Source organism: Ammospiza caudacuta, chromosome 5 (assembly GCF_027887145.1).
Source record: "Ammospiza caudacuta isolate bAmmCau1 chromosome 5, bAmmCau1.pri, whole genome shotgun sequence".
In the NCBI taxonomy this organism is placed as follows: domain Eukaryota; kingdom Metazoa; phylum Chordata; class Aves; order Passeriformes; family Passerellidae; genus Ammospiza; species Ammospiza caudacuta.
The window spans coordinates 73,869,487-73,889,920 of record NC_080597.1 but is presented as its reverse complement, the minus strand read 5'-3'; the positions used below and the strand labels follow the sequence as shown (position 1 = coordinate 73,889,920).

Below are 20,434 nucleotides of genomic sequence, written 5' to 3'. Positions count from 1 at the left end.
GGAGTTCCATTCTTTTCCTACTTGTTTATTTTTTTTTCCCAATTAACTCACCCAGAAACACTTTTTCCTTATTGCTGCCAGTTTGGTGTTCCATCCAGCTGGAAAGAAAAAAAAAGAGGAAAATAACCTTCCTGGGCAGCCTGTTCCACTGCTCTGCCACCCTCTGTGTAAGGAAGTTCTTCCTCTTGATGAGGTGAAACTCCTTGTGATGTGGTTTTGTTTACAGCCATTGCTTCTCATCCTGTCACTGGACATCAGTTAGAATTCTGAGACTGGCACCATCCTCTTGACAGCCGTCTCTGAGATATTTCTTGAGACATATTAATTAGATGAATAGATTAAGAGATATTAATTCAATAGGTTAATTGCGATATTTCTTTAGAGATACTGAGATTATTTCTAGAGATCATAGAATCACGGGATGGTTTGGGTTAAAGGGGACATTAAAGATGATCTTGTAGCACCCGCTGCGATGGGCAGGGACACTTTGCACTATCCCGAGTTGCTCAGAGCCCTGTTATCCTAACTTTGAATGCTGCCGCGACTGGGACAATGCCCCTGGGCACCCTGTGGCAGTGTTTCATCACCTCCACAGTGCAGAATTTCTTCCGCACATCCCATCCCAAACTCAGCGTGAAGACATTTCTCTGTCCTGTCACTCCCTACCCTTGGAAAGAGCCTTGTCGCATCCTTCCTGTGAGATCCCTTGGGGCACTGGGGGACATTTAGCGATGCCAAAGTACCGATATTGATCCATTTACCTCCTCCCGCCCCCAAGGAGGTGCCGATATTGATATATTTACCTTCTCCCGGCCCCAGCGAGGTACCAATATTGATATTTTCACCTTTTCCCGCGTGTCCCCTCAGCAGCAGGACGCGGCCCCGGGCGCGCATCCCGCGCTCCGCCCCGCTCGATGCGCTCGGCGCTGGAGCGGCGCTGCCTGGCGGGGGCGGGGCGGCGCCAAGATGGCGGCGGCGATGGCGGCGGTGGCGGGCGGTGCGTGAGAGCTCCCGCGGCGCCCGGCCCCGGCGGGATGTGCGAGACCTATTCCCGCTGGCTGCTGCGGGTGTCGGTGGCGCAGATCTGCCAGGCCCTCGGCTGGGACTCCGTGCAGGTCTCGGCCTGCGACCTGCTCACCGACGTGCTGCAGCGGTACCTGCAGGGGCTGGGCCGGGGCTGCCACCGCTACTGCGAGCTCTGTGAGTGCGGGCTGGGGCTGGGGCTGGGCCGGGGGGATCGGCTGGACACGGTTCTCGGAGGGCTCTGTGAGGGGCCCTGCTTGAGCAGGGTCCGGGCTGAGCGAGCTCCCTGAGCCCTGCCGGTCTCGGCCATCCCGCCAAGGAAGCAGCGCTGGGCACTGCTGGGGCACGCAGGAGCACGGGAGGGGGGATTTGGGCACGGCAGGAGGGCACAGGGAGGGGTTTGGGCACTGCTGGGGCTGGGGGCCAGGGCAGGAGGGCACGGAGAGGTGGGATTTGGTAGTGCTGGGGGACAGGGCAGGAGAGGTGTGGGGAATGGGGAGGTGTGATTTGGGGAGAGCAAGGGTCTGGGGAATAGGGCAGGAGGGCATAGGGAAGTGGATTTGGGCAGGGGTCTGGGGGGCACAGAGGAGTTGGTTTGGGCAGGGATCTGGGGGACAGGGAGGTGGATTTGGGCAGGGGTCTGGGGGACAGGGCAGGAGGGCACAGGGAAGTGAATTTGGGCAGGGGTCTGGGGGACAGGGAGGTGGATTTGGGCAGGGGTCTGGGGGACAGGGCAGGAGAGCACAGAGAGGTGGATTTGGGCAGGGCAGGGGTTTGAGGGACAGGGCAGGAGGGCACAGGGAGGTGGGATTTTGGTAGTGCTGGGGTTTGAGGGACAGGGCAGGAGGGCACAGGGAGGTGGGATTTTGGTAGTGCTGGGGTTTGAGGGACAGGGCAGGAAGGCACAGGGAGGTGGGCTTGGGCAGCACTGGGGGCCCTGGGTGTGGGGGAAGGCTGTGGGGTAGCATTGTGGAGGTGTGGGGAGGGCAGCTGGGAGCTGCTGCTTGTCGGGCAGTGCCAGGAGCTGGGGATGCTTGGCAGGGAAGGGTTGTGGAGCTGTGGCCATTCGGGCAGGATAGGAGGGTGCAGGGAGGTGGCATTTGGGCAGTGCTGGGGTCTTTGGTCAGTGAGTGCCAGGTGTGGGTTTGGGAAGATCAGCCCGTGGGCTGGGGGCTGTGGGGAAGGGGAGCTGAGCTGTGGGGCAGGGCACAGGACTGGGAGGGTGGGGAGGGAAGCCATGGGGCAGCTCAGGGACCAGAGGTCCTGGTGCCAGGGAGAACTGTGGGGCAGTGGGTCTGGGTGTGGGAGTTGGGACTGTGGGGATGGAGTTGGAGAAGAGAAGGCTCTAGGGCAGTGGGTTTGGGGACATGGGGGTTCTGTCCCACTCTCTCTGGCTGCAGGGTGCTGGGGAGGGGGAGACATGAATACAGGATGGGGAGAGGGGACTGTTGGCCCCATTGCTGGGATGTTGTGAGTCTGGGAGGGGATGAACTGGAGGGAGAAGGGGCAGCCAGCCTCTTCTCCTGGTGGGATGTGTCCATGGGAGGATGATGTGCTGTGTTCTCGTGGCTCATCTTTGGGTGCCAGTGCTGAGGGGGCTGTGGGGGCCCACTGCAGGCGGGGATGTGTGTGGGAGATTCCCTGTTCTGGCACAAGGGGAGGTGCTGAGGATGGAGGGTGCAGGCTTGGGCTCCCTCCTGCCTGGGGAGGGAGTGGTGTGCCTGGAAGCCCTGTTTTGGGGTGCTCTGGGAATGTTTGTGTGCAGGGGGGAGGCAGTGGGACCGTGGGACTGGGAACATGTGTATGGGGAGTGTGGGAAGGCGGGGATGCACTAAATGTGTTTTGGGGGAAGTGGAGCTGTAGTGCACAGGGTGTGGGAGTGTGGCAGGGCTGCACATGGGAATTGTGGAGTGCAGGAGGGGTGGGCTGGGGATGATTTAGTGCACATGGCATGAGGTGTGGGTGTCCTTGTGTGGATGCAGAGGAGGAGGTTTGGCGGGGTATGTGGGGTACTGGAATTAGCCAGCACTGCCAGGTGGAGGTGCTATAGAAGGAGCTGGAAGTGATGCCCAGGGCCCCAGTAGATTTGGGGTGAGTGGTGTGGGGTGGGAGCATGGAAGGGCAAGGGCTGAGTTTGCAGCAAGTGGGAGAAGAGAAAGAGGAGAGGCCTGGGAATGAGTGCCCAGGATTGTGGGATGTGGGTGTTGATGGGATTGGGAAGGGAGCACCACTGCTGGCTCTGGGCCTGCAGCAGGGGATGCAGTTGTGTGTCCCTTGGGGTTGTGAGTGTCCCTGCAGAGCCTGCAGTGGAGGGCATTGGAGGGTGGGATGTCCACTTGCTTGCTTGCTTGGTCAGTAATGGTGCTAGAGGAGCTGAGAGGGTGCTAACGGGTGTGCTGGATCTGGGAATGTCAGGAAAAGGTGCTGATGGGTCAGGAAGGGGTGGGGAGGTGACAATCTGCCTGCAGGGTGAGGGAGGCTGTCAGGGTCAGTGCCAGCTGTAAACACGGGAAATGTGGGCAATGAGGAGCAGGGCTCAGGCTGTGGTCCTGGGTCTATGTGTGGAGGCTTTTGCTGCCCTCCATGGGGCAGGGAGGGTCTCATGTGGCAGTGATGGGGCTGTCAGTGCTCCTGATGCATCTGTGGGTAACAGGAAGGAAATGAAGGGAGATCTCCATTTTGGAGGGGCTTGGGGGAACAGGGATACCCTGGAGAGGTGGATGTAGGCTGTGTGCCTGGGACAACCGGGCTACTTGTGCCTCCTGTGCCAGGAGGGACATGCTCCCCCTTCCTTTGGCGTGCTGGGGAGCTGTGGCTTTGGGGGCAGCTGCTGCTCCATGTGTCCTTTACTTGTGGAGAGGAAGGTCTTGGAGAGCCCCTGGGGCAGAGGTCAGAGCAGATGGGTCTGGCTGGGGTGGATAATTGATTGCCTGAAGTGCTGGCTAGGGAGAAGGTGACTCACTGGTGGTGGATTTGGGGGCTGCTGTGGCCAACACCAGTTCAGAGATTGTGCTGGGACCTTTGGGAGGTGACTGGCAAAGTAACAGGGATGGGAGCCCTGAAATACAGCACCGGGAATGTTTGCCAGTTCCTCTGTCCAAGCTGTGGGAGCTGTGCTGATGAGGTGAGAGGAACACCAGAGGCTGTTGCTGTCAGCTGGTGGTGGACTGGATGCAACATGAAGATCCAAGGGACTGTGAGGGCCGGGTGTGTTGGATTTGGGTGAATTTGGAGAGTGTGCAGGGCTGGGAAGCACACTGTGAGTGGCTTGGTCAGGAGAGGAGCAACCACAGCCTGGAAGTGCTGCTGCTGGAGGTTGTGTCCCTTCTCTGAAGAAGGGAAGAGAAATTCTCACTGCTGCAGGGATCCCTCATGAAGCACAGTGTGTGTACCTGGTCCTGGCTCTGCATCATCATTTCAGCAATAATTGAGATCAAGTCTGACAGTGTAACCAAGCTTTGGAACAACTGTGTTCTGCAAACTAGATTTCTCAGGTTGAATAGAGAAATCCATTCTCAAGTTGAATAGAGAAAGTTATTTGTACAGCTTTCCCCAAATTTGAGAGCAAGTTAGTCTAGAAATGGGACTGTGCAATTTTGACCCATACATCCCAGCAGCACAGGTGCAGCTCTGAAGTTTGTATCCCAATCCACACAGAAATTATCTTTAAAGCATTTAAAGGAGACAACAGAGAGGGTTTAGGAGGATGGAGTTATGAGGTGAAAAAGAAGCTCACCCAGGTTTGGCCAGAGCTGCCCTTTCATAGGGTTGTTACAAATTCTGGGGAAGAGACTGGGAGGAAAAGACATAGAGCTGATGCAAATAAAATTTTTGGTGCTGAGGACAGGAGTTTGTATAGCTCAGGTTTACCTCTCTTCCTTTGGGTTTGCTTATTGAAAAATGGAGAAAGGATTTTTCCCCTCTGTGAATGGTGAAGCAAGTACCACAAGTATCACAATATTTTTGTTTGGTGTTTTTTTGCTTTTTTGTTTTCTTTGAGGAGAAGGGGAATATGCTGTGTTTGTGCCAGTGATGTGCTGGTTTTTGTACAACGTCTCTTAAAACGATCCCTGTATTTCTTTCTTTAAAAAGGTTTGTAAAGGACATCTTAATACTGAGCTGACATCTCCCTGCAATTTCAGAATTGTTTCCTTTTGCTCCTGAAATAAGTTACTGTACAAACCCAGCTCTGGATGAATGAGCTTAATTCTGCCATGGTTTTGCATAAGTAGAATTAATTAAATTCCAATTGTAGCATCTTCATTGTCAGGGCGTTATCTCGGAGTCAGACCAGTGGGGTTTGAGTTAGCAGGGCTGTCAGCTGAGGGACATAATCTTTGTGTTCCAAACGGAATGGATTTACTCTGGCAGAGTTGAGACACCATGGGATGGCTGTGAAAAGCCTGTCATCGCTGCTCACGTGTTCCCTCACTTGCACAGGAAAATGATGCCTCTCCCAGCTGGGTTAGATCTTTGTTCCAGCTGTTACATCCCATTAGGAGAGCTACATTCAAGATTTTCATTACTTTTCTGCTGTTTCTTTGCATTTGCTGTAGCTGTAGTTGATGGGAGCTTCTGTGGCTGCAAAGAGAAGGCAAAAGGATTTGCAAAGAAGGTTTGAGATGTGTTTGATGCCGTGAAATGCTTCTGAATGCTGTGTTGGGGGCTGGAGGAGAGGCTGAACTTACAGGGAGAAAATCAGGGTTTTCCTCCTAAAGTACACCATATTATGCTGCTCGGATTTGTGGAAAGCTTGTCAAAGGAACACCATTCAATATGCTGCGAGCTGTTTTATCCTCAAATTTAAATTAAATATTTGAAAGCCAATGTTGGAGTAGTTAATTAAGGTATCAGGCTACAAAACAAACTTGTAAGTTTTCTGTGCTGTCTAGGTGGCCTGGAAAGGCCCAGGGATGGCCTTGAAGAGCCCGGCGCTTCAAAGGACGAGGAGAGACTTCTGATCTTGTCTCGGTCTCGGTGTTTATTAATTGTTTATCTAAAAGATTTTCTTTCAGCCCGACAGAGGTCTGCACAGCAAGTCAGCCATGGGCACACTGCGAGCCCCCGGGGCGGTCACTTATCTTTATACCCGAAGTTACGTGTACAATATTTATCATTTTTCCCCAATACCTTCTACCCTTATTAACCGGTGCACTTCTAGTAATAACCAATCCCAAAGTGCCACCATCACCACAGAAGATGGAGGCCAAGAAGAAGAAGAAGAAGAACAGGACACACCCCAATTCCTCCATCTTACTTCTTTAGACCCCCCTGTACCAAAATCCTAAACCCTGTGTTTTACACTCTAATTAACTTATCCCTTCACCATTCACCCAGTGAATTCCTCCCATCCTCATACAGGTGTCGTCTCCTGTGTCGGATCAAAGTCCAGCCACCAGACACTTCTGGCAACATTCCAGGACTCCCGAGCCTCCCAAGGGTGGTCTCGGCCACTCTGCACCTCCATCCTGAGGTGCTGAGATCCCACACAAACTGATGTAGAGTGGTTTCTGAGAGCAGAGTTCTGTGTTGGTGTTGGTTTTAAGCAGAGGTGAAAAGGGAAAGGCTCCCTGGTAGGTGCCACTTTGTTCTGCACTCCTGTTCCACGTGGTTTGATAGAGGGGTGCCAGAGCTGGTGCTTGGAGGTGTCTGCTCTGGGTTGTGTAGGTTGGGGTTTTTACGCTGGGGAGCTGTCCATGAGGAGAGATCAGAATCTGCTTTGTTTGCCATGAATTTAGCTAAGGTGGCTTGGCAGTGGGTTATAGACATGCACAATATATCATGTTTTACCTCTTAACACATGCAGTGAGGGAGTTCAGTTCCCAGTCTGGTTGTGTGAGTGTTGCAGTTCATGGGAGGGATGGGGAGGGGAGCTGTTGGTCACAGCCCCTAAAGTCTCTTTTTTTCCTCTTTTTTTTTACATTGCTCTAAAAACCAGTCAGATAGAAGCTACTTACCTTCTATCACTGAGGGCACCTGGGCATATTTCAACAGGACAAATTTAGGTTACGTGCTGCTACAACTTGAAGTGTAATAAGTTGCGTAATTCATTTTTAAATTCAGAAGTGGATTTTCCTCTGCTTTCCTTTAATTTTCAGTGTTGAGCTTATATACTATGATTTTTTTTCCTCCTGAAATTTGCTAACAGTTAGGAAATAAAGTTTAAAAGTTGATCTTTAGTTTCATATTGTTTTACTTTTTTTGAAGATTATTTTTATGCAAACATAGAATTATAAAATATTTAAGTTGGAAGGGACCCATTCCCTGATCCCAATGATCCCTCAATGGATCATTGAGTCCAAGTCCCTATTCCTTGCAGGACTACATACTAATTATATATACACATAAAAATATTAATGACTATATTGTAAATGGTATTATTAATGCAACTGCAGTTTTGTTGGAAGGCAGGTTTGATCTGGTGAGAGCATTATTATAACTGGAAGGAAAAATTGCTGATATTGCAAAATGTTTTCCAAGGCAGAACTGCTCCAGAACTGCTCCAATGCCTGACAGTCTCTCCTGTAAACTTCATTGTAGCAAAGAGAGAATGCAAACAGCATAATTACCAATATTTTTATTGATGATTACCACAGAGGAAAGAATTCACCTGGCATCAGCCAATTTTTTATTTCTTTATAATGTCAAATTTACCTCATATGTTTTCTTGGATTTTGTTCTTTTTTTAGTTACTTCATTCTTACCACTATACAGTAATAATCTCTATCAAAGGATTAGATTGTTGGTGATCAGCTTAAATGAGCTGATTCTCTCTGCTGGTCCTTGAATGACTTTGTAACAAGGATCTGTCCTGGGCCTCTAACATTCATTATAAGTGTGCATTTTATGTCCTGATTACCTTAAATATTGATGCTTTTAAGCTAATTAACTTACTGGCAACTAATATAAAGAAGGACAATGTGGGTTTTTTGCTTGATGTTTCTGAAGTTACTGGGAAAAGGAGCAGACTGAGCACCAATGGCAAGAAGATGCTTTTGCCCTGACTGGTAACTACATTAATAGGACCCTTTTTTTCCCACTTAAGTGCATTTAAGTAAGGCATCTAAACTTATTAAATAACCTATTGTGCATGCTTATGACTCAGCTGGATAGAAGCTGTGTTGTCTCCTTGAAACAGTTATCTTGGAGTGACTTGGTGTGACAAGCACAGGAATCTGTGAGAGAGCCTGTAATTAAAATACCAAGGAGCTATACCTAATAATTTGCTGGTTAAAATAAAATCTAAAAAAAATCTCTTTTATAGCAGCCATGAGGGGGAATGCTGAGCTATTTATAACACATGTGCATGTTGCATGGGTGGTGACTCATTAATTTTTCTCAGTATATTTATTACAGAATTGTAGTTGTTTCCTTTAAGAAACTTGGCATGAAACTAAAAGCTCTTCTGTTCTGTACTTACTTGCCTGTTCAATTTTCACTCATTCATACAAACTTTGGGCCAGGAAGGAGGAGGTGGAGGGGTTGAGTTTGACAAAAGGAAATCAGCTATTCCTGAGACTGAATTTAAGGCAAGTAAGACAATTCCCCAACTCCCACACAGCCCCTCACAGTGCCTTTGGATGACACGAGCACTGGCCAGCTTTGATGGAGGAATTCTTGTGACTTTTGCAAAAATAACTCAGCTTTAGGAGCTTCTAAAACTTCCTTTTCCCCACAACCAAACCCTTGTTCGTAGGGGAGTTTAGTGCTCCATCCTCATTCTGTTTGATTTGGTTTTCCTTGTGGATCAGGTGATGCTGAGCAGTGGGGCTGAGTGCTGGATAACTTTCCACACAAATATTCTGCTCTGCCTGGATTCTCTTTGCCCATCACTTCAGTCCAGCACTTTTTTGGGATGCAATTCCATGTGGAGATTCCTCTTCACCTGGTGCTTGTTCTCATGCCCAGGGAAGCTGAGAGTACCTTCAGCCATTCCCTGGGTTTCTGGTGAGCTGTTTTCAGACCAAATGATCTTAATTTAGCTCTGCTGCTGCCACAGCTTTACCACTTTTGGAGCACAGGGAGATAGTGCAGCTTAAAATCTTGTGAGAAAGATATTTTCCTAGTTCACTGTTCATGGGGCATAAGGAGGAGAGTTGTAACTTGCTGGAAAAACTATTCCCACCTCCTTCAGTCTCATTCCCTGAACAATGATAGTATTTAAAGTGTTGTGGTATAAAGAACAAGAGACTGGAAACCAAAGCTCTGAAGTTTCTGTGATCTGGCACTGACTTGCTGTGTGACATTAGATTAATTATTTCACTGGGAGGCTTCAGCACCTGAATTTTTAAACTGAGGATAGCACAGATATGTGGAGAATATTGAGATAAGTTCAGAATGCAGAGATTAAACTTCTTTTCTTGGCATCATCTGCTCACAGAAAAAAGCCTAAGACTAAATGAAACACCAGGAGAGTGTATTGCATGTTTGTCAGCATTCCCTTTTGTGTGTCTGGCTTCTGCTATTTTACTGATTTTTTTTATTAAGCCAGAGAAATGCTAAACTGTTGAAATAAAAGTGTAAAGCCTTTATTTGATGAATAACCTGAAAATACACTTAATGCATTTTTGTGCTGTCATAATTTCCAGTTGATAACTGGTTTGATTTTAAATACAGATATTTAAAGACTATTTACAGAATACAGACCTGAAAGTTTTTTCAAACACTTTTATCACTGAGGACACTCCCTTGAAAAGAAGGGTTAACTGCTGCATCCTTTCATCCCTCTGACAGTTGCAGGTTTAAACATTATTTTTAGCTTTCAGTCAAACTTTAAACTTGGTATTGTCTCTTTGGAGGCAAATGTCAAAGCTGTGAGAAAATTGAATCTTCTTTGGGGTTTTTTGGTCACCTTTTGAACCCACTTTCTAATACACATAATTGTTTCATGATACAGTTGATAAATATTTCCATGCTTCAGTTACACATAGTAGCTGTTTCTCTGCCACGTGTTCTGAAAAAGCACTTGTAGAAAGAATTCCTTTTTAGCATTTATCACTTGCTGATCATGTCAGCACACTTTTCTGGAGGTTAAAAAGATCATGTGCAGATCCAGGAAAAGACCTTTGAAAAGTTTTCCCCAAGTTTTTCTTTTCAGCTGTCTGTCAGACTTGTTCCTGTTATATCTTGACACCTTAGAAAATGCTTCAGTGAGTTCACAGGTACCTTCATAGCCTGCAGAGCAACTAAATGCAACAACACAAAATTTCTTAGTGGTGTCAATTGCCTGAATTTAATTTTTTAAGCATAAAGCACACTTTCCCCCCCCTAATTAGTATAAGGATCTCTGGAGTGGTGATATCCTCATGTAATTATGTGCATGCAAGCCTGGAGTTTGCAGAGCAGACTGGTATTGCAGTTATACAAACACTCAGGTGTTGCACAAACACAAACTATGAGGTGCTTCTCACCCTGCAGAATTCACATTCCAGATACAGGAGGGTAAAAGTGGCAGTAACTTGGTCTGCTCTCCCTTTTAGCTGTGCAAAGAATTAAAACACAAGGAAGACTTGCCTGGAGTCACACAAGAGGCCAGTGTTGGAGAGCTGAGAATCAACCCCATAATCTGAGTATTATCCTTATCTTCACCACAAGACTTAAGAAGGGAAATTCTAGAACAAAATTCTCATTTTCTAAACGTACCTGCAGGCGTGAGTTGGCTGGGGGGTGGAATTCATGCAGTGATGTGAGAACCAGCTGCCTTGGCTTCAAGATAAACCAAGAAGAGATTAGGTTAAAGGACAAACAAAAGAGCATGCCCCCATTCTCTGGAGCCAGGGCTCCACAATAGCCATTGTGTTCCTTCAATAAGCGCTGGCTGCTTTTCCATAATTACTTTTGAAAGGAAATCACAGCTTATCATCATATAGGGATGTAATATCTTCATAAGCCAATTCTACAGAATTGTAATAATTCAGATTTTATTGAATTAAAAGTCATGTTTGGGGTTTACAGCATTGTTTTTGGGTATTGTTGTTATGAGAAGTCAGGAATAGACTCCAAGTGGTGCCTTGGCTGCCAAAGCCAGGTGCCCACTTCTCCCTCTGGAGGCCTTTCGAGGGATTTTCCTCTGTCCAGTCAGGGAAACTGAGGTACTTGGACTTCTGCAAGTGTAATTTAAAGCTTTGAGCCAAATTAATGGTATAGCACAAACTGCATCCTCTGTTGGACTGTTTTCTTGAAAATCCTATTAAATAAATATCCTGACTACCTGGCCAGTGAGATTTCATTGTGCTTTTTCTGAAGAAAGTAAGATTTTTGCTGGAGAATCAAACTTAAGTTGCCTCCCAGGAAATCAACCCTGAAGTATAGTATAAAATATTCTCTCCTCATCAGACCACTGCTTAATATTCCTCTCTTTTATCCAGGAGGTTTAGCTAACCAGTAGATGAAGTGGCTCATAGTTTATGAAACCTGTAGATTTCATCTGGTGGAAAGATACTTTGTGAAGGTTTTTTTTTAATATCTTTTTTTCTTTCCTCTCTGTAAACTACAGTCAGTTCAAAAAAATGAAATTATTCCTTTTCTAGCTTGAGCAATAATATTTGATCTGTTCCAACTGATAAAGAGCACTTTCTGCATATGGGGTTGTGTGGTGTTAATTTACTGTTGCCAGGTAAAGCTGCCTGTTCCTCCCTCCTTTGGGTTTGATTTACTTTCCTGGAGTGCAGTTTTTCAATGGTATGATTTGAAACAAAGTGATGAGATTGGGAAGGGAAAACAAAACTCTTCTGAAAGTAAGAAAACAAAACTCTTCTGAAAGTAAACTTGATAGAACTGTGGGGCAGTAAGTCCATTTCTCTTACAGCTGGTGAGCTGGGGGACTGTAACCTCAAAGCATCTTCAGGTTGAATTTTTTAACCTGGATTTCTGTGAAAATTTTATTCTTTTTTTGTTTTTTTTGTTCCAGATGGCCGCACAGATCCGATTTTGGATGACGTAGGCGATGCCTTCAAGCTTATGGGGGTTAACCTGCATGAGCTGGAAGATTACATCCACAATATTGAACCTGTCACTTTTGCACATCAAATCCCTTCGTTCCCTGTCAGCAAGAACAATGTCCTCCAGTTCCCCCAGGTGGGAAGTAAGGATGCAGAGGAGAGGAAGGAGTACATCCCTGATTACCTGCCACCTATTGTCTCCTCTCAGGAAGGTGGGAAATCCTTTGCTTTCACTTCTGGTGTGTTTGGGTGTTTGTGGGCATCCCCCAGCAGCTCCAGCTTGTGGCTTGTGGGGTTTTACCAAAGCAGGGTTGCCAGACAGGTAGCAGTGCTGTGACAGGTTTGTTCACTGTTTTTACTTTCCTTCCAGATCAACTCGTGCCAAAAATTCACCGTGTTATGTCATGTTTCAGTAATGCATTCTAAATTTTAAGTTTTCAGATGACAATAGGAATAAATGCTTAGCATTACTTTTTATATATTACTTTCCCCTTTATGCATCCTTCAAGGGCTTCTGTAATTTGGTAAAGGTAGAAAAAGGAAGGCTGGTGAGACTGGCACAGCATTTCCTGCTCCTGATAGCTGTTTCTCCTTACTTGCAACAAATTTCACCAAAAAACCCAACCTAACCAAACAGAAACACCTAATTTTCCAATTAAAATGAATTCACCTTTAAGATATGTTAATAAGAGTATTTTAGAGGCATTGCACTGCCTTTTAAATCTCTTTGCTAATGTTGATTAGGATTTCATCATCACTGTTCCAGCTGCTCCTTCCCTTTCTTGTCCCACAGAGGCAAAGGTTGAGGAAAGAGTGAAACCAGCTATACAAGTGCTGTGAGATGCAGTTGACCTGAAAATTTTAACTGTGGCAGTGGAAAAAGCATACTTGTTTTCTCTATTTTTCAGCTAGATGAGATTTGATTGCTAATAAGATAAACCTTTAAGAAACATGACCTAGTCTCACTTGCTCTTTGAATAGTGAACAGCACACAACTGTACTTTGTGTGGAAATAAATATATGTAAGGCTATGGGTATAAAAGTTCCAGACAGAAGAACTTAATTTTCCAAAAGAATGTAATGAACAGGTGCAACCTGCACAAGATACTTAATTTAAATTTTTTTGGGGACAGAAGGGATATCATGCTCTATTGTGCATATTGCTCTTTTTTAAGAACTAAGGGTTCAAATTCTGCTTGGTGAAATAGGTGTAAAAACTCTGCCCATGTGAGGATGAACATTAGCAACATCACCTTATGGGAAAAGAAATCCATTGCTGTGCTACAAGTGTGGCAAGGGGCAGTATCCCAGTGATTTGGCAAGCTGTAGGAAGTGAATGTTCAGGTTTTCTTGCACCATGTTCAGCTAAAGATGCAGTTGCTGTGTGCTCCAGTCAGAGCAAGTGAAATTGTGGTCAGGAACAGGGATCTGAGGAGCAGGTGCTGGGTTTGGTGTGTTGTGAACAAATTTGCTCATTCCAGTAACAAGCTGAGGACTTATTCATCCTGGTGAGTATTTCTGAGGCTTGGTGGACTTTTAATTTTCTGTTTCCTTTAGTTGTTTTTTATAGATCAATAGCATTTCAATGTTTCTTGCTTTAATACAAGCCAGGAAATTAAGCTGCTGTTCAAAACAGAAATGCTTTCTTAAATTGGTAAGGAGATCCTAAAGTCTCACCCTTGTGAAGTTTGTTAAAAGGGTTGTTTTAAAAATCTAACAATGCACTCCCTCAAACCAGGAAGAGGCAAACAAAATGTAAATATCATATGTGTACACAGCATATATAAAAGAAAAGTACTGAGGAAGAAGACTTTGAGAGGTAAATGAGGATTTTAGCTCCCCTGTTTTGGCTACTTGCTTTAGCCTGGTTCTTCAGGAGGTAAACAAACACCATTCTGTCAGAGAAATCCAGCATCTTTGAAGTGTAATAAGTTGCCCAGCAGTGTTGTAGTTGTTTTAGGTTTTTTTCCCTGGGAAAATCATACTTTAAAATATGCAAGAAAAGTCAAATCCAGTAAGGCTCAAAGCAGCTGCAGACAAATATCTGAGCTTGGGGAGGGAGGGAGGAGAGTTACAGACTCAGCCTGGCAATGCACGACGTACAAAGAGAGGCTAAAAATTGAAATGGGGACAGTTGGGCTTTTTTTTTTTTCTGTATGTAACTTTTTATACTCTTTCTCTTGCAAGTTAGATCCAGGAGTTAGATTTTAGCAGTCCTTATAAATAATGTATGAATCCTTTTAACACCTGAAGCAAGAAGATATTATTTCCAAAGTTGGATGAGAACCAGGAAAACTTCTGATGCCTAAGGGTAGTGTATCAGAGGACCTATAGACACACACAACTTGAAAAAATGAATAAAATATTTTTTTAAATGGAAATTTAAAGGAAGCATTAAATACAGTTGCTGAATGCATATTTGTTATAGTTGATTTAAAATATTTACAGTTGAGAACATTTTAATTTTGAATTAAGTGTTTTCTGAAAATGGAGTTTGTGGTTTATTTTTGAAAGGGATGTGGTGGATCATAAAACTTCTGTATATGTTTTGTTCTATATTATTCCAAGTAAAATTTGGAAGAAAAACTTACTTTTGGAGACTAAAGGAATGCATGGTAAAAATACTGAAGAATTACAGAAGCCATTTAAATACTTTGCACTATTTTATAGTGTAGGAAAAAAATTGAGGCTGCTCAGATTGTTCAGTCCAAAATATTTGAGTTGCTTTGAGTAGGCAATAATTAGAGATGGAAGAAGGCTTTGTGCACTTTAAAGTGTGTGATGTGAATCTTTCAGTGACTTTAAGGAATCATCAGCAGGACTCCTTATGTCCTATTTTATATCAAAGGCTCAGCTCAGTTATGAGTATTTATTTATTGTTAGGGGTCAGAAATTATGAGTGCTGATATATTTTAGCAATAATGTAGCCACGACTTTTAGTAAGAAAAAGCTCTTTTTTCAGTACTGTTAATTTAAAAACCAAACCAAAGCAGTGTTCAGTCTGCACCACGACCAGTAGGTGTTGCTGCCCTCCTTCCCAAAAGTCCTTCAGCTCTGCACATGTAACCAACTTCTAATTTCCACTGACTCCAGAGCTGGTGGTGGTTCAGGCTGTGCAGAGATGTCTTAGTTCTCATTGCCAGAGAATCCATAGGAGCAGAAAGCCCTTCCAGCCTGAGAGGAGCCTCTTTCATTGTGCTCAGCAGTAAAAAATTCTGGAAAAACCCTGAGTGATTCCTGAACTTGTGGGGGAAAGGGAGGAAGGCAAATAAGTTTTCAATATCCATAATTTGTGTAGGTCAGAAGTTCAGTTCAGTAATAGAGGTTTTGTTCAAGAAAGCAGAAAATGTTTTCTTGCCTTAAATATGGAGTGCAAACCCTAACCAAATACTTGAGCTGTGAGGATCTGCATATATAATTCTAAATATTATAAAACAATCTGACTCAGTATTGCCATGGAAAATGTTGGGTTTTTAGCAGTGTTTTTACAAAGGACACTGAAGGGATAATTTTATGCCAATGTATCATGATGTTCGCTGTCTGCCTATTTTTAATTAGTCTCCTTTTTGTTTGTGAGTTAGTTTAGCACTGTTGTCACTAAAATGTCATGGTAAACTTGTAAGACAGATTAAAAAAGGAGAAAAAAATAAATTAGTTACAAAACATGATGGTCATGCTTTATTTCTTGTGCTTTAATGCAAGAGAACATACATTTTGCAATAATAAATCAACTTCATAGAATTTGTTGATTGCATTTGAAGCAAGACAGTATGTGCTGAAACTAGGCCAGCTGAGAAAGCCCAGATACTTCTCCACAGCTAATAATAATCACTGTTATATTTTGTGATACTGTTGAGAGGCCTGAGTCCTCATGTTGTGAGAACATGTACCATTCTCCATGATTAAAACAAAGAACAGTGAGGTGTGAGTCCTGCATCTACCACAGGATCCTTATTTTTAATCTTCCTAGAATTAATCTCTACCTGCACTCGCTGCCTCTTGTTATCACTTAATTTTAAAAACATAATGATATTTTTTTTTTTTAATAATCATTTTATGTCACCTTTTTTTTGTGACTTTTTGAAGTCACAGGTAGTCCATCCCTGCTTCTTTGTTGGAGAACTGTAGAAAACACATTGTGTGTGCAGTGCTGTTCACAGTCTGTGGTATTTGCATGAAACCCTCATTCCTCTCTTACATTCCAGTTGTGCTGGTGCATGTAAGGAGGATATGAGGGAGAAGACAGGACAGGCTCTTCCACTAGTTCAGATATTTTATGGGGAGAAGTGTAGGTTTTAGAGAGTCAGATTTTCTCTGCAGTTCCAGCTGCATTTTTTTTCTGTCCTCTGCTTCATCCCACTTCACTCCCACTCCTCAAGGTTCAGCTCCTTTCCCTTGAAAATGATCTGGGAACAAATGTAATTTTTACCAGGCATTAAATTTTGTTGTCTTTCATTCCTGGTAATGTGTGCTCAAGAGTGGCATTGTATTTCTGATCATTGAGTCAGGACAAGTTCTTGGCACAGTTTACAAATTCAGATTTATTTGTAGCCTTTTCTGTCAGAGCATTTTATTTGCCTGTCAGATCAAAGCCTAAAATTGCTGATCTTCTTACAGTCCTGCCTTTTCCCCTTCTTTGCTGCTGATGTGATGTTAGGACCTGTTACCTACCAAAACCTGATGCTTCCAGCCACCTGGAAGCATGGAAACCCAGCTGTCAAATTGCAGCTCATCTCAGCACATCTCTAGTTTGTTTTGTTCATGCCATGGTAGCTAATCTCAAAGACTTTGAGATTAGCAATCTGCAAATCTCATTTGAATTTTTGAGAATTGGGGGTGCTGGTGAAGCAAGGTGCTAATGAAAAGAACAGATTTTTGTGTTTAGGTTCTAGCAGTGCTAGAATTGTATAAAGCATTAAGTATCAGGGTGACAGAAAGCATTAGTGTTGAGCTCCGGTGGGAAATGGATCAGAATTTAAAAACTCTCACTGTCCCTTCAGGCTGGCAGTGCTTTCTGTGGCCGTGGGCCAGAAGGGAATGTAGCAAACCATGGATCTCACACCGGGGTGACTTCAGTCTCTGGTTTCTCCAAGGGTTAAACAAAGCCAATCCCTCTTTGTAAATCAGAACGTGATGGGCTTTTAAAGGGATCCTGGGGTATCCACTTTGCCATTTTGGTAGCACAGGTCTCGCTGGTGTCATTTTTTGACCTTTCTGCCTTTCCCCAGCTCTAGTTTAACCCCACTCACCCTCATTCTAGCAGCTGCACCAATTCAACAGAGCTTTTCCAGTATAGTTGGTTAGCAAACCACCACTCCTCAACAAAATTTAACTTTTCAAGCACTCTGAAAAGTTAAAGAGCTACCAGAGGGTGAAGGTTTTGCTCCTGGTTGCTGGTACTCACAGGCATCCTTTACCTGTGTGTGCAGTGAGTCAGACTGTGATTGCTTTTGTGAGGAGAGATCCTCACGTCTGCAGCAGCCCAGCAAGGAAGGAGCAACAGGAGAAAAAGACAAAATGAGAAAAGCAGCCGAGCTTGAGATGCAGCCAGAAGAAAGGCATTGGGAAGGAGCCAATAGGAGAGACAGGTTTCAAAGGAAAAAAGGAAAATACGAAACAGGAACAAAAAAAAGTGTGCAGAAAATGTGCCTGGTTTAAATCTTGCCATTAGACAGAAAAATAATTTTTCTGCAAGGCGTGCTGATAAAGCTGTAGTTGGGAGCACAACTGTATCTCTGCCTTTTCTTAAGAAGCTGTATCATAATTGAAAGCAGAATTTCCACTGAAATCCTGCAAAAAAGGATTTAATGAAGTTTGTTTTTTTTTTTTTAAATGTGGAGTTAAATAGATTTTTACATGAGAGCTTCTTTAATTTGCAGCACTTGGAGAAAAAAAAACCCACAATGTAATAAGTGCCACAGTAAAACTTTTTCTGTGGAAGGAACTAACTCACATAGCTGGGATCTGTAGACTGGATACAGACACATGCACTATTTTATATTGTCTAGGAGACTGGTACCTAACTTCTGATAATTCATGTCTTTGGAAAAAAGGCCCAAAACTCCTGCTATTTTTTAAGAAAATTAATGGCAGCTGGAAGTGGGGAATGGAGGACACAGATAATTTTTTTTTTTTTTTAATTGTAGGAGAGGCTTGTGATGAATTTCATGTTTTTGTTTGTTGGGATCTTATAAGTGTTTTATCCTTCAGAGTAAATAAACCAGGTGGAACCTGGCTATACATGAAGAAACAAATCAGAAAATAAATTTTATAAAGATGCTGCCCCCATTGTTTTACAAGTAATAGAAGGAGTTAGTAAAACTAACTACAAAAATTCAGCATTGTGAAAATTTATTTGTTTAGTTTCTTAAGCTATCTAGTCTTATTTGCTGCATATAGGAATTGAAATGAAGCTAATGTGACTTCAAGGGGATATCATCCTTTTAAAACCTTCTCACAAAGATTTTTCTGTTTTTCAGACCTGTTTAGATAACTTACAAGTTAGTGATTCTTAAGGATTCAGAAATAAAAACTGCAAAACACAGAAGTTGCCTGATAAAAGGCAGCCTTTTGCAGTAAATTATTTACATGGAATGGGAATGAAAGTCATGGATCCTTTCACTGCATTGTGATGTGCAAATTGCAATTTTGGTTCGAATAAAACTGGAGGAGAAAATGGGACTTTGTGATAAAAGGATTCTATTGTCTTGTGTATTTTGAACAGAAATGCTGTCATGATTTTAATTTCCTACTGATCCTTTTTCAGCAAAACTTTTGTCACTTGTCTTGACTCGTCACGTCAGATCAGTTTTTTCCCTTTTCTGACAATGTGTGACTTTGTTTAGTGCCTGTGTTGCTTCCTGCACTGTCTGCTGCAGCTATGCTCGAGGATTTTATTTCAGCTGGATCATCAGACACCTTTGTGCCTTTGGAAGCATAAGTTTCAAATTAGGTTATCATCTGATAGCTGGGTGTTACTGTTCTTGGGCCTTTCAGACTTCCCCTAACTGCTCTGAGTGTTTTTGGGACTTGAGGGAAGAGAGTGGGAAATGGAAGATCTGCCTGATTCTTTAAGCAGGATAAAAGAGAAGCACAACTGACCTATTTTAAGGGCTGACAATGTAACTTTATTATTTTTTAGTGTTTTCAGTTCATGCAGGAATGTTTCCTATTTTTCTTTAATCAAATGCTTTTTTTTCTTTCTCTGTCTTCTGCCACCAAGGATGCTTTAACTTAATGAACATGTTAGTGATTGCTAACAATTCCTGGCACTTAAAAAACAAATAAAAATCAATTTAGCTGCTGGGAGCAAAGCCACAAATTTGATCTTTACCTCCCTGTGTGGGAATTTGTGCCAAACTTCTGGAGAATCATCTCAGCCCAAGCAAACCTTAATTTTGTACAAGGATGTAGAAGTGGAACATGGTTGAGACCTCCTACATGTGTCTGATTTTGAGACATGTGGCCTTAAGCAATGCCAGCATCCTCCTGCTGCTTATTTAAGCCATGGTGGCATTTACATGGACACAGGGAATGGTTCACACCTGGAATTCAGGAGCTGTTATTCTGAATAACACAACTGCCCAAGAACTGTTGCTTGAACAGTAACTTTTCTCAGTTGAACATTTCTGAAGTGTCTGAAATGTTTCTTACCTCCTGTGAAAAATATCCATGCTTGGAGCTGTTTGGGAACAAATACTGCTTGCTGTTTTGTGCACATTTTCAAGCATAGCTGAGCCTAACCTTGATCTCAGCATCAGAAAAAGCATTGTCTAGACAAAGATCACGAGTGGAGTACAGGACCCCCTATCTCTCTTGCATTAATCAGGGGAATGACTCATTATAAGCTTCTGCATGTGGTACAGTCCAGGTTAAGTCTAAGGAATTCTCCCTCCTAATTTTTAAAATTATGACTAAGAAAGCTCATTTGAATTATTTGTCTTTTGCCACACACAGATAAGCACTTTAACTTTACCATACAGCTCTTGACTTCAGTGTCTTCTTAGAATTAGGGTTGGAAGGGACCTTAGAGATCATCTTCTTCCAGTCTTCACCCCTGGTACATGCTCCTGTTTTCTGCAGCTCAGCTAAAGAGAATGTTAGTGACTGGGTAAGTCATTAGGAAGGGATAACTCATTTTTGTGTCTAGGCAATTCCAGTTAATTCTGGAAGACTTGGAGAAATGCAAAGTTGGATGGTAACAGGGAGAGTTCAAATGCAAAGGCATTTGGAGACATGACCCTGGTTCATGCAGCCAGATGTTTGGATAATTAAAGTTCATCTTTAGCTGTGTTTTTTCGGAACCTTTCATTTTCGTAATTGCACTCATTAGAAACATTAATGGTATTCTGATGACTTGACAAGACAGTATTTCTCTGTATTTCTCTAGTTTGGATTCTGTTTCTTTGAACAGCATGACTGGGTAAAATGTAACCCTGTGTGCATGTTGTGTATAAATGTGCATTGTTTGG

The 20,434-nt window shown here is 43.6% G+C and overlaps 1 protein-coding gene across 1 annotated transcript in view; it reads left to right on the top strand.

The window, feature by feature from the left end:
* Window positions 1-986: 986 nt before the first annotated feature.
* TAF3 (TATA-box binding protein associated factor 3) overlaps window positions 987-20,434 on the top strand; it is a 116,340-nt gene continuing 96,892 nt past the window's right edge. The window contains exons 1-2 of the mRNA XM_058804955.1: window positions 987-1,200; window positions 11,933-12,175. Coding sequence (XP_058660938.1) covers window positions 1,035-1,200; window positions 11,933-12,175 — 409 coding nt within the window. The 5' untranslated portion in view covers window positions 987-1,034. The remainder of the gene's footprint in view (window positions 1,201-11,932; window positions 12,176-20,434) is intronic.